Here is a 14619-nt window from a genome sequence, read left to right on the forward strand (position 1 = left end):
AATGAAAAAATTAGATCGTTTGGGTATTATATATTAAAGTACTTTTAATTTCAAATAAGCTAAAAAGTACTACATTTGAGGAAAACATCATTTTGATGTTTTTTCTCAAACGTGCTTTTTCTGATAATGCGGAACGTAATTCGAATTTTAAAAAAACTATCAATGGACGAATATATATATACAAATTTAAAATAATTACAACTTTCAAACTTTCAAGGATATGATTATAATCTTTAAAAATTCAAATAATCGTCATTTCTATCTCGTAAATTATTTTTTAATTTGTTTCTAAACAAACGTAATATGTTTGAAAGTGTTTTAAACATGTGATTATCAAATAGTAAATAACTTTTTACTTATGACTTAAGTTATAAGCTATAAGTCCTAAAGTAATTATAAGTTATATTTCCTACCACAATGCTAAATATACACTAAAAAAAAATTTATTTAATCTACACATTATCATGCAGACCCAATGCGATCTGATAGAGGTCCATGTACCTAATTTGAAACACAGTTGAAGTCTTGTCATCTCATTTAATTGGAGTCGATATTGATGTTTACTTTGAGTCCTAATAGGAGTTTATTTCTTTGATTGTGCAAGAATCCTATTTTATTTGGTTTAGGAGTCTCGAGGGTTAGGCTATTTAAAATTATATTTAATTTCGGATTTCCCCTTTTATAAAAAAAGCGAAGAATTTTAACAAAAAACTTGTGCGTTCTTTCCCAAAAAGAGATATCTATTTTTGTGGTCTCTCCTATCCGAAAGGAGTTTTTCATTGAATTTTCCTCTACCATTTGTGAGACAGATCTTGGATATTCATCAGCATTTAGCAGTGATACTAGGTAAGTTGAATAGCTTTCTCAGTGGGGTACATATATGTGCTCTGACAATCTTCACGGCGCCTGTATACTTTGATTGCATGATCATACCAAAAAGTCACATAATCAAAGTTGACTGCTTTTTTATGATACTTCAGGTGCAAGCTGGCTTGCTGTGAGTTGAGTTTTTGTCATCAACGTTTTTGGTTCTCTTGGTCATACATCCTTTGCAGCTTCAAGGAAGATCCAGATCCCTAAAGCAATCGTGATTCTCTGAAATGATATAATGACGTTAAAGGTTCTATTATCCGTATCTTAGAATTAGTGAAAGTTCTTATTTTACCTGAAGTGTTCAGCAAGAAGTCTTTTCAGAGCTATCAATCGCCCTACTAAAAAAGCAGCGGCTGGCCAATGTAAATCAGTACCCAGGCCTTATACTTGTGAGGTTCTTCGGAACCCAACCCAAGCTTCGTTTTTGGGGGTAATTATAGAACCAACTTGTTAGTTTTTTTTCCCACATCATTAATTAAAGGGAACTTTACAGGAATCCGAAGGTTCAGCTGAAAAATAATTCACCTGAGGCTTCTATGGTGGACTCTGGTTCGGCATCCATTTCAAGAAACATGAACAGAAGAGCTATATGCGAAGAAAGTGCTGTTGTAAGTAACTTGATCTGATGTCCGTTTGCAGCTGTATGATTATGCTGTTTAATTAAATGAGAGTTAACTGAATTATATAATGTTTATCATTGTTCGTTATAAATAAATTGTTTAGGTTCACAACCTGATTGAAAGGTGCTTGCGGTTGTATATGAACAAAAATGAGGTGGTGGAAACCCTTCTATGCCTTGCAAATATTGAACCTGGCTTCACCACCTCTGGTAAGAAACTATTTTATTCTCTAGAAGTTCCCCCATTCTAACATCGTTTCTCATTGTGAAACAGCCATTTGCCCCACAAGTTAAATTGATGGAAAGAAGTAGATTTAATTATCTATATTATATCTTTGATGCTCTCCCTCACATGCGGGTCAAACTCTCATTCAATACGTGGATCCAACACGTGGAATATTTAATCAAATGATATAGAGTTGACCCGAGTTTGAACTTAGAACCTCATCTAATATTCTATGAAACCACAACTTGTCCCAAAAGTTCAAGCTAACCGGAAGAAAGAGATTTAAATGAAAATATCTATAAATATCTATCATCATTTGAGAGCTGTCCTGTGGGGTCCCCCGGAGGGGAGGGGGGGAATGTTCATTTAAATGAAAATAAAAAAGTAGCAGTAACATTATATTTCATTGTTGCTCAGCAGCAAATTCAATGAAATTATGTTAAGTCACAGAGTCATTGTTCACCTTCAGTGCACCTGTAGAATTGGAACCCGTAATTACTCTATACAGTTTTTTATAGTTATTTTCTTCATCCAATTGCTCTAATGTCCAAGTTTTCATTTTTCTTCAACTTAGTATTGCAGAGACTGGAAGAAGAAAATGCAGAATTTTTCAAGTCTTACTACGTAAGGGTAAAGCTGAACAAACAAATCCAATTGTTCAATGATTTACTCAAGGGGCAGTCTGAACTACTGAACAGTTCTTCACCTCAGAAGGTTCCATTGCTTTCTATGCGGAGTGGGATTCATTGCATGCCAGGTTAGTTTTCCTGCAAAACTTTATAGGATATTTAAGCCGTGAACAAATTTGAAACTGTGAAACAGAAAACTGATGAGTGGGAATATACTCTCTTAGCTCTTTTAGGTGCCATAATATAAATAAATTTTGCTAAATATAGTCACTTTTACGTACTCTTTGCACACTCCACAGATATGATAGAACTCAACATTTATTTTATATTAAAAAAAAAAGTGACAGCCAATCACATCAGTGGAGTGCATGAGGAGTACGCAAGTAACTGCACATAGAGTTTTTGAATATAAAATGTGTATATGGCTGGTCCAGTTTTTGAGCTAATTACTTTCAATGCTTTTCGGCACACTTATTTCTTGGTTTGGATCAAGATCAATATAAACTTTATTCCAAAGGGATTAAATTTATTCCAAATATAAATACAATTCTATAAGCACCTTTGAAATGAATACGATCTTTAATGATTGATGACATTGCTGACCATGTCAACCATGCCCAAGGATTGAAATTCTACAGTATAGTAATGCATACTTTGATTAGAGGACAAAAGATTGGCTCCAAAAGGCTGTTTAAGAAATATCATATGGATTTTATCTTTTTTCCCCCTGCAAAATTGCACTTCCTTATATACGAAATCAAATCATACGAAAAGGAACCTTTGTTATTGTATTGGCTATTGATTGTAAGTGAGATGATTCCTCACTTCTTTAATGGTCTTTGTTATGTAGCTCATGTTGAAAAGCTTAACTAGTTAATTGTTACATGGATGCTTTTCATGAACCATTGTTTAGAAAATTTTTGACTTTCAAAAGAGAACGTCTTCCAATGTACTTAGAGAATGTCATCACCAAAAAAGTGTCTTCTCTGATTGTTGCGAAGTAAAAGTGCCTTGACTTGTGGGAGTTCTGGGTTTAGTTTGCCAGCTTTAAGGCCTTGCAGAAGAAAATCCAATTCCACCTGCTTTTCTAGCATACCAACCATACCAAACCTCACTTGAAAAAATGGCATATCCCTTTACAAACACACGTCTCGTTTCCAAGGTAGGAGTCAGAGTAGGTGTTCACTCTCCACTCCATTCCATGTGAACCAAATTGACTCTAATTAAGAGTTAGCAGTGTTAGTCCTTTGCCATTTCTGTGAACCAAATTGACTCTAATCAAGAGTTAGCAGTGTTAATCCTTTGCCATTTCTGTATCATGACTATCATTGTAATTCACTTTTTTTCCCTGTAATGCAGTTAATAATCCACCTCTGGGGTATCCAATTCTGCAGCAGCCTTCAATTCCATTTATGAGTCAATCCCCAAGTTATTTTGTGAACCATATGCCCAGCTGTCAGGCGGTACACAGAATCCCTTCGCCAGGCAATTTCAACCCTACACAAATAAATTATGTGGAATAGTGAGAATTTTATCTCTTATCCAATATTTTTCCTCCCTGTCATTTGTCTTTGTTGGTTGTTCTGTACGTTTTTGTTATATGCATGAGTAACTCTAAAAGAGAGCCTGTATTCAATATACACATTCTATATTTAATACTCAACTTTTAGATCTGCTTCTGGCTCATTTATTGCATATATTGCACAGAGACATTACGAACATATCTGAATTTTCTGATTGCATATAAAATTGAATGACATTATCTTGTCTATTGATAAATGTTGTCCACAACCAACATTGTGCAACTACTGATTCATTTCAATTTTCTTGTCTATCAAGTCTGGTTGAATAAGAACTGAGGGTCTTAAAGCAGATGTCACCTGCCATTTGCCTACATACACTTTTGAATGAAAGAGAGAAAGGGGACACACAGTTACTTTTTGTGATCACTTAAAGGAGTAAGACCATGCCATAGGAGAAAGGGATGGGGCTTGATTTTGGCTTCGTGAGTTGGGATTAGTTAGGCAAAAAGTAGTGGACCTTCACCTTAATTATTCTAGACTAAGACCTAGATGATGACTGATGAGTTAAGTTGAGTTCATGTAGAATTAATACTTTCTTTTGTGCGTTGAACTGTTTATTTTGCCAAATCTTACTTCATGTCGGTTCGAAAAAAAAAAAAATGAGTCACTATTAAGTGGCATACGAGCTTTACTCCACTGGGTACATGCTTTCACTCCTGTTTCTATGTCTTCTCTCTGCCTGGGGTTATGCTCTCTGTCTCAGATTTCTAAATGCATACCTATTTATTTCTTTCATCAAATGTTGGCTGAACTCGAGAGATTGATTCTCAGGACTCGTATAGAACTTTATTGTTAAATGGCATGGTAGGAACAAGTGAGAATTATCTATGGCCTCATTTATCATATGTACTTGCTAGCTTACTGCTTTTCTCCTTGTTGAAATATGGTGGCCAGCTGTGCCACCAATACAGTACCTTCCATTCCTACTTGTTCTACCAACTTGGAGAATCGTTCAAGTTCTGCATTAATGGCATCCTGTGGCCAAGTTCCCTTCACTTTATCAGCGATGGCAGGACTTGGAATGGAAACACCAGCACTTAACGCTACAAATAATCTTCATGTGGCAAATGTAGAAGGGTTGCAACTTGGCTCTGATGGTCAAACTGGACCACCCAAGGAACTTCAATCATTGGAGCAGATTTCTTGGAATTCAAGCGTCTCCGATATAGATGCGGGGTGGCCAACCTTGCCAGGTGATATGTGGCTATCTTTCTTAAAAGCTTTGCTTAATTTGAGCAATTTTTGGTCCAGGTGCAGCTAGTAATCACACAATTGATTATCTATCACCTTTGACTTATGATTCCAAACTTGCACAAGTTGGTGGTTTGACACTTGACTAATATTGTTTATGAGTCTAAATTAGTAAGAAACTCGTAGTTTCTTGGATATAATAAAATATGAGTGTTTGTGAAAGCGAAAGTGAATTTCACTCCAAAAGAGAAAAGTGAAGCAGTGTCCAAATACAGTTGTTAAATCACATTTATTTAAGGAACGTAGGGAACATTTTTTGTACAATCATGGTTTGATGAAAAGCTTTCGTTTTAATGGTTTACCCATGTGCAGTCTTGTATAGTACTTTGGCCTTTCCCTAGTATAGTATTTGACAATTCCATGGGCACTCCAGCGGCTTCTAGTTAGAATGAGCAAGAAAACTGCAACAATCGTCAACTGGATCTGCATTTAGGAAATAAAAGTATAGTAGAAGCTGTGTCATGCATTTATTAGAAGTAAATTGGAATCCCCGCTTTTGTCCAACTCCTATCTCTTACCTTTCTGTGTCTCTCTCTTCTCCTAGAGTGACTGGAAGAACTCCATTCTTAACATCTCTTAACACGCGCGTTTCTATTTTTTGACAGATGTTGGAGCACCAGGCAACTACTCGGGCGGCTCCATTTTGCCTTATGATGAAGATGTATTGCTTGATTAAGAAGAGCAAAAATATTAATCAAGCGATACATGGGTAAAGTAAAGCTCGCTTGCTTTTTATGATGTTTGTTATGTTGAACCAACTGGATTACAATCTTCTTGTAGCGTACAAATTTTGGAAATAAACTATGCATGAAGAACATTCTGAAGAGAGAGAGAGAGAGAGAGTTGGTTCGCATTCAAGAAATGTGGTCATGTTAAATATTTTTGAAGTGTGTATGGAGAGATATAGGACGGGACCTTACTGCAAATAACTGCTGTGGATCTGTTCTTCTTTTAGAATAAATGGACTGCAATAACAGCATCTTTTGAAAAATCTGCCACTTGGGAATAGGATTTATTTTTGCTATGTCAACTCCAACCCCCAAAATCTATCATACCATACAACTTATATACCATTGATCTTCATGCTTTATGATATAAAGAACGAATGTGCTAATTTTTATTTTTCATTTCTATTATTTTATCATCTTTCGCGCCTACAAGAAATAAGGCTTTCTGCGACCAAAATTATATCCGGCAATAAGTCAATAATTGACTTCACATCCAGCAAGTCATGAAATTGTTGCTAAAGGAACAATTTTCCGCAAAAATTAATCGCCGCAACTCAAAATGTCGGCACGACCGATTTTATTTATGTCGACTCAAATTTTGTCACAAAAATTCAAGTTTTAATATCTAGCTACAACAAATATGACTTTTTTGCAGCCAATTTTTTTGCAACAACTGTAATATTGGGCCCAAAAAGGTAATTTTGTGCTATTAAAAGTAAAATACATGAAGAAAATACTTCTGTGTATATTCTGAATGAATTAGTATTGTAAAATATTACAAGATATTTATACTACAAAGAATAAAGTAAAATAAGTGTAATTACATGTAAGGACATAATAAAATAACATATTACAATAAGACTTTATACAAGTTATTATAAAATGTAATAATCCCCCTCAAGATGGAGAGTAAATGGAATGAACTCTCATCTTGGCTATCAATGTAGAAAATTGGTAACTATCTAAGGCTTTAGTAAGAACATTAGCAAGTTGATGTTGAGACCCAACATGAAATGTCTTAAGAATCCCAGCTTGAAGCTTGTCACGTACAGAATGGCAATCAAGCTCAATATGTTTTGTGCGCTCGTGAAAGACAAGGTTAACAGCAATATGAAGTGCAGCTGTGTTATCACAAAACAAATGAGCACTATTAGAATGAGAAACTCTAAAATTTGAGAGTAAGGAAAGAAGCCAAACAATTTCACACGTTGCAGTGGCCATAGAACAATATTTCGCCTCTGCTGATAAATGAGAAACTGTTTGTTGTTTCTTAGATTTCCAAGACACCTCCAAGAAAGACACAGTAATCCGTAGTAGATCTTCGAGTATTAGGGCATGAAGCCCAATCCAAATCTGTAAAAGCTTTGATCTGAAAAGAAGAATCAACTGGAAAAAATAAACTATGTCTTGGAGTGGACTTCATGTACTGCAGAATACAATAAGCAGCTTGTAAATGAGGCTCACGGGGCTTATCCATATACTGACTAAGCCGATGAATAGAGAAGGTGAGATCTGACCGTGTAATGGTAAGATATAATAATCTACCAATTCATCTTCTAAAAATAGAAGGATCAGCCAATAAAATGCCACTGTCTTTACTGAGTTTTAAATTTTGTTCCATTGGAAAAGCAGATGGTTTAGCACCAAGAAATCCAGCATCTTGTAATATCTTAAGTGCATACTTACGTTGACATAACGAGATGCCTTGAGGAGATCTAGCAACTTCCAAACCAAGGAAGTATTTAAGCTGACCCAGATCTTTCAGCTTAAATTTATTATCCAGCAACAGTTTCAAATCATCAACAGCAGGTGAATTATTACTGGCAATTAATATATCATCAACATACACAAGAAGTGCAATAAAATAAGCACCATCGGAACGACTAAATAAGGAATAATCAGCTTTAGACTGATTAAAACCAAGTTCAAGAAGAGTATTAAAACCATTGACGAGATGCTTGTTTTAAACCATAGAGGGACTTGTTTAATTTGCATACTTTAGACTCCCCCTTAGTATGAAAACTAGAAGGAAGAGTCATATAAACTTTCTCAAGTAAATCCCCATGTAAGAAGGCATTGTTCACATCAAGTTGAACCAAAGACTAATTTTGAAAAGCAACTATGGCAAGAACTGTACGAACAGTAACCATTTTTGCCACAGGGAAAAAAGTTTCAGAATAATCTAATCCTTCACGTTGAGTATACCCCTTAGCAACCAATCGAGCTTTGTAATGCTCAATAAAGCCATCAACTCTATATTTGATTTTATAAACTCATTTACATCTAATGGGTTTTTGTCCAATAGGCAAAGAGGTTACAATCCAGGTATTATTATTTTCTAATGCTAGAATCTTGGCAGCCATAACATCTCTCCAATGAGAGTGTTTGACTGCCTGATAATAAAACTCAGGCTCTATATCAGCAGTAATAGCTAAAGCGAAGGATTTATGCTTAGGAGATAGTCTATGATAAGAAAGAAAATGATTAAGGTCATATGGAATACCTGCTGGTGTAGGAACAGAATCTATGGAATTTGATGTAAAGTATGTAGTAAGAGAGTTGCAATAATAGTGCTGCAAATAACCAGGAGCTCCTCTATGTCTAGATGATTTAAGAATTGGAGGAGAAGCTATTTCAGACTCTGTTTCAAGAACTGTTTTAGATTCTATGAATGAGTCTGAATTGGAATGAATTTGTGTGGATGACGAGGGCTATAGTTCAATATATGTAGTGGGAGAAGTAGTATTTGGTAAAAAAAAAATTCTCAGTAGGTACTGTTTCAGGGATTGAAGATACAATTGAAGGCATATTATAATGTTCAAAAATTGATGATTGATTTGGAACAATATTGAAATGCACAGAAGTTGAAGGTGATACAAAGGAAAAAAGAGATTTAAAAGGAAATACATGTTCATGAAAAACAACATGTCTTGATACAAATGTATTATTTGTAGCGAGATCTAACAGTTTATAACCCTTAATGCCAAAAGGGTAACCAAGAAATATACACTGTCGTTCTCTAGAATCAAACTTAGATCTTGATCTAAGTAGAGAGGATGCAAAACAGAGACATCCAAAGGTTCTAAGATGATCATAAGTGGGAGGTGATTGAAAAAGTAGTTCACAAGGTGATTTATTTCCCAACAAAGGTGTAGGTAACCTGTTTATAAGATGAGTGGCTGTAAGAATGACATCACCCCAGAAATGAATATGTAAATTGGATTGAAACATTAAGGCCCGAGCAGTCTTTAAAAGATGTTGATGTTTATGCTCAACAACATAATTCTGTTGAGGTGTTTCAGCACAACTGAAATGATGGATAACACTTTTAGACTGAAGAAAAGATGTTAAAGAAAATTTAGTACCATGATTAGTACGAATCTTCTTAATTTTTTTATGGAATTGTGTTTTAACAAGTTTGAAAAATTGAGGAATAAGAGAAGAAACTTCATATTTGCATTTTAAAAGATAAATCCATGTGGCCTGTGTACAATCATCAACAATTGTTAAACAGTGGGGGGTAGAGAAAGGTCCCTATACAGCATAAAGAATCAAATCAAAAGGAAAAGCAGACAAATGAGAAGTATGAGGAAATGGTAATTTCTTTTGTTTGGCCAGAGGACAAACAAGGCATGGAGAGTCAGTTTCTAACATATCAAGTACAAATTTATGTAAAAATTTCATCCTAGAAACAGAAGGATGACCTAATCTATTATGCCACTGTTCAAATAAGGCATGTTTTGAGGATTTGGAACAAACAAACAACTGTTTAGTTAAATGGGATGCTATTATAGGTAAAGAATGAGTTTGTAGTAAATCACTAGTAGAAGAGCCTGATTGTTGCAGAAAGTAAAGGCCTTCCTTGTGTCTACCCACTCCAATTAGCTTCCATTGATTCAGGTCCTGTATAAAAATGAAATCAAAGAAAAAGGACAAACAGCAAGTCAGAGTCAGGGTTAACTTGCTAACATATATCAATTTGAATGAAAAGGCTAGAATGCAAAGAACATCTCTAAGTATTAGATCCTTATAAATGTGAACAGTGCCAACATGTGTAACAGATACACTTTGGCCATTTGGAAGCTTGATAGTAGTGTTAATGACTGGTATAAAGGAAGACAAAAAAGATGTTTATGGAATCATATGATTTGTGGCTCCCGAATCAAGAATCCAAGAAGATAAACCTATATTAGTAGGTACAATACAACTGGAAGAAAAAATAGATGGAATATAAGAGGTGTTTATACCAGCAATTGAAACAAAGGAAACTGCATTAGCAGTATGTGGTGGATTGACAAATGAAGTAACAGGATCAAATGGCTGAAGCATAGCCAGTAATTGCTGATATTGAGACTCAGTTAATGAAAATGGAGATGCAGCCAAATAAGTGTTGTCAGAGACAACTTGATTGACCATGGACTACTACCGTGGCTTGAATTTGTAACCAAGTGGAAAACCGTGTAATTTGAAGCACTTCTCTATAACATGACCAACAAGGCCACAATGCTTGCACACAGGACGCTCTTTCTTGAACACAGGCTTCACAAATCGATTAGTATCATACTTAACAGTAAAGGCATGATTGTCACGTGAAGATGCAGGAGATATAGAAATCATACATTGTTGTTCCTCTTAGAAGACAATGCTGAAAACCTTGTTAAGAGGAGGTAGAGGATCCATTAAGAGGATTTGAGCCCTAACAGAGGTATAGGACTCATTCAAACCAACAATAAATTGAAGTACGCGTTCTTGTTGAACATAGGAATTAAGTGTGTGAACAGCTCCACAAGAACAAACTAGAATCGGTTTGTAATTGATTAATTCGTCCCAAAGACCTTTCAGCTTAGTAAAATAGGCACTAACAGCCAACTGGCCTTGAGAAAGAGTTGAAATCGACTTTTGCGATTGAAAAATACGGGGGCCATTCTTTTGAGAGAATCGCTCCTTGAGATCATTCCAGATCTCATGTGTCGTATTAATGTAGAGAATGCTAGCAGAAATCTCAGAAGAAACAGAGTTGAGAATCCATGAAATTACCATGTTATTACAGCGCAACCAAGAAGGAAGTGTTGGATTGGCAGGATCTGAAGGTTTGAGAATGGATCCATCAACGAACCCTAGCTTGTTCTTCACGGAGAGAGCTATGTGCATCGATCGACACCAAGGGTGATGGTTATCACCAGTAAGAGATTTCGTAACAAGAACAGTACCAAGACTGTCTCCTGGATGAAGAAAGAAAGGACTAGATGTTTCGTCCATGGAAGAAGAAGATTTCGGAGCCATGAGAAGAGTAAAGTGAAAAACACAAAAGAGGCATGTGGAAGAAGACTTTTCTAGAAAACCGATACCATATTAAAAGTAAAATACATGAAAAAAATACTTTTTTATATATTACAAATGAATCAGTATTGTAAAATATTACAAGGTATATATACTACAAAGAGTAAAGTAAAATGAGTGTAATTACATGTAAGACAGAATAAAATAACATATTACAATAAGACTTTATACAAGTTATTATAAAATGTAATATGTGCATTGGTGTCGTTTCATTTCCAACGAGGAAGTCGATACTAAACTCTACTTTTTGCGAAAAAATCATGTTGCTGCAAATATTTTGATTGGAAAAAAAAAAAAAAGCAATACTTACGTTTGATTAATCTTTTATAGCGACATTAGTTTGCTACTAAAGATGATTCATCCTATTGAACTATTTGTGGCAAATTAAACTACCGCAAAAGTCTGAAATTTAAAACAACAAAATTGATATTTCTCTTGATGGATTTTGGTGGAAAAAACCTTGAAATTTGTCGGAAAAAATATTTTTCGTACAATTTCAGTCATGGGGGCTCATGGAATATAATCGATGAAATATGACAGTATTTGGTTGTAAATGGTGAAAAAAATTATTTCCAACACAAATAGGGTTGTAATCGAGTCGAGCCCGTTTTTGACTTGCTGAGCTCGGCTCGACTCAAAATATTTGAGCCCGAGCTCAAGATTTTTTTTAATTATTTGTTCGAGCTCGAGCTCATCCCACAAATGAGTTCGAGTCGAGCTAAGCTCGAGCTCGAGCTTGAATTGTGTTTTTTTTTTTGAATAAGATTTAATAATTAATAATTAAATAAATAAATAAATAATATTGAATTTATACAACTAATAAGTAGAATTTCTATTAAATTATAAAATTTTTAAAAATTTATAAATAATTAATATCTAACTAGTTGATATTTATCCAAAATAACAATATATTATATGCCTATATATATTATTAATACATATACTTAATATAATAGCATATATCTGTTTCATATATGGTTCCCACCTACTATTATATGGAATTATTAAATTTTATCAACTAATTATTATACAAATTATAAAATATACCTATGAAGTATATTTACTATATAGACATAAGTAATTAGAATACATATTATATATTTAATTATAAAAGTTATATGCTTATATTATTAGCTAATACATATATACATGCATAGGTGTATGTATATATTTATTAATATATTAATGAGTTTTAATTGAGTCGAGCTAATGAGTTGACTCGAGCATAAACGAGAGAGCCTAAACGAGCCTTAGCCAAGTCGAGTTGAGTTTTTTCGGGTATGTGTCATTTACAAATCGAGCGGGTATCTGCTTTAACGAACGAGTTTTTTTTTTTTTTTTTTTTTTTTTTCACGAATCGAGTTTGATTCGAGTTTAACCAAGCGACTACCGAGCGGGCTATCAAGCAGACTGATTCATTTACGGCCCTAAACAAAAAGTTCATGGGAAATGATATTGGTGTTAAAACACTTCGTAAAAAATGTCTATTTGAGAAGAACTCTCATCAAGAGAAATAATCACTTTTGGCAAAAAAGAAGTATTTGCGTCAAATACTAAAAGATTTAAGAAAAAAAATTGTAAAAGTAAGAAAATGAGACTGAATCAAGAATATTCAGAAGAAATGGTCTAATATAAGCTTAAAATATATATATACATACTTTGAAGATACAAATTCACACTCATAACAATATCAAAGAAACGTGTAAAATTGTGCTAACATATTCACCTCCTCAAACGTCATCACAATAATAGCAAATAAAAAACCTAAATAACACATTAGAATTTTTTTAAAAAAATTTTAAGAAAGAGACGAATGTTACCTATCCATGAGAGTCCCCTCCTAATTTTATTAAAAACCCTTATTTATAGTGGAGGAATACTGTAGTAACAAAATAACAGCACGACGAACCAATAAAAAAATCACAATCAACATCCGGTGCCACTAACGTATAACATAAGGAATACCCAACATATCTGTACACAAAAGGCCTCTAAGTCTTCCTGTACCAACATCTTCCCCAAAAAAATCCAAAGTCCCACCACTAACTCTAAGTTTAGCCAAAAAATTAGCTACCATATTAGTCTCTCTAAACACAAATTTAAACTGAACATTAAGCTCACTAACAAGACTATATATATTAAATATATTAAAGACCATGATAGGAGAATGATCTTCTAAAAAATCTGAAGTTGCCTATAGTCGTGTAGTATATATTCTGCTATTGCTTGGTCATGCCTTAACCTTGAACAAATGAGCTTTATCCCAGTAAAGAAGTAAGCAACCTTAGACAAATCAACTATACAAAAGACAAAAATCTTACCATGAATATGACAAGTGAAAGGAATGATAAGGGTCAACAAAATTTCACTAGCTAGTATATATCTCATTGTTCCCATTACCTAAGCAATTGCAAAGTCAATTTCAGAACCATAAAAGCAACATATAAGATAAATAAGTTCAATACAAAAACTATAACAAAACAATATAAAGCCACTGATAAATGTTGGAGACTACGAGAAAGTTGAAACTTTAGAGCACAAGTTTGTAAGATCATCTACAAAATCAGTGTGTATGCCTACAAACAGCAAGCAAAGTCCAGCATGTATCAATAAAAAAGAAACCACTGTTTACAGAGTATGGAAGGGTAAGAAATATGACATCAAACTGCAATTTTCAAATACAACATGTAAAGATTACAAAAACAAATACAATATATAATGAGAAAATGGTGCTAGAGTTTATAGGATTGAAAAACCAAAAAGATTAAAGATTATAATCTCAGCCAACTACCAACAAAATCATACATCCAAAATTTTTTATCAAATTTATGCCTGATGTTCTCGATCAAACTACAAAATTTTCCAAAACTACAAGTGGGAATCCAAAAAAAAAAGACAAACCCCACTTGAAAAACTCAAACAATATAACTCAAACAATCCCAAAAACCTTGCACATTTTACTACTTCATAAAAAAGTCAACCAAAATGCTGACAAAATTGAATCACCCGATTGAAAAAAATAGAATACAAAGCCAACAATTATCAATAGGCAGCAGACAACGAGAAAAACTTGTTCAATTAGCAACTAGTGAATTTCGATTGTTGAACATACTTAATGAACCAAAGATAAAAATCCGAGAATTGTTTCTATATAGCCTAAAACAAACGAGAACTAAACTTGTTTAGATTTTATGAAAATATCATTTGCATTAACGAAAAAATGTATCAAAACAACCTATTATATTATTGCAAGCAAAAAAACTTTCATCTACATTTAAAATCAAACACATAAGTTCTACTCCATCAAAAGTCATTACAAAATAGATTTGAGTCTTGAGAGAACCCGCTTTAAGAAAAAAAAAGTACAAAT

At 33.9% G+C, this 14619-nt stretch overlaps 1 protein-coding gene across 5 annotated transcripts; it reads left to right on the forward strand.

Annotated features, from left to right (window-relative positions):
• The first annotated feature begins 662 nt into the window (after positions 1-662).
• Positions 663-6172, forward strand: LOC122312972. 5 transcript variants are annotated; one of them, XM_043127657.1, is made up of 8 exons: positions 663-846; positions 981-1235; positions 1367-1481; positions 1597-1702; positions 2293-2475; positions 3707-3869; positions 4825-5123; positions 5787-6172. In XM_043127657.1, coding segments are annotated over exons 2-8 (939 nt in total). In that variant the 5' UTR covers positions 663-846; positions 981-1233; the 3' UTR covers positions 5858-6172. The 5 variants fall into 5 exon arrangements, with proteins under 5 accessions (XP_042983591.1, XP_042983594.1, XP_042983592.1 ...); XM_043127660.1 differs by having other exon boundaries at positions 665-846; positions 981-1262; XM_043127658.1 differs by having other exon boundaries at positions 666-846; positions 981-1303.
• The last annotated feature ends 8447 nt before the right edge of the window (positions 6173-14619 follow it).

This window comes from Carya illinoinensis, chromosome 6 (genome assembly GCF_018687715.1).
Source record: "Carya illinoinensis cultivar Pawnee chromosome 6, C.illinoinensisPawnee_v1, whole genome shotgun sequence".
In the NCBI taxonomy this organism is placed as follows: Eukaryota; Viridiplantae; Streptophyta; class Magnoliopsida; order Fagales; family Juglandaceae; genus Carya; species Carya illinoinensis.

Excerpts from the sequence above, each read along its gene's own strand:
- LOC122312972 (XM_043127657.1), top strand. Across the intron at positions 1,703-2,292 it reads ACCTGGCTTCACCACCTCTG|TATTGCAGAGACTGGAAGAA; the intron begins GTAAGAAACTAT and ends TCTTCAACTTAG. Across the intron at positions 3,870-4,824 it reads CAAATAAATTATGTGGAATA|CTGTGCCACCAATACAGTAC; the intron begins GTGAGAATTTTA and ends TATGGTGGCCAG.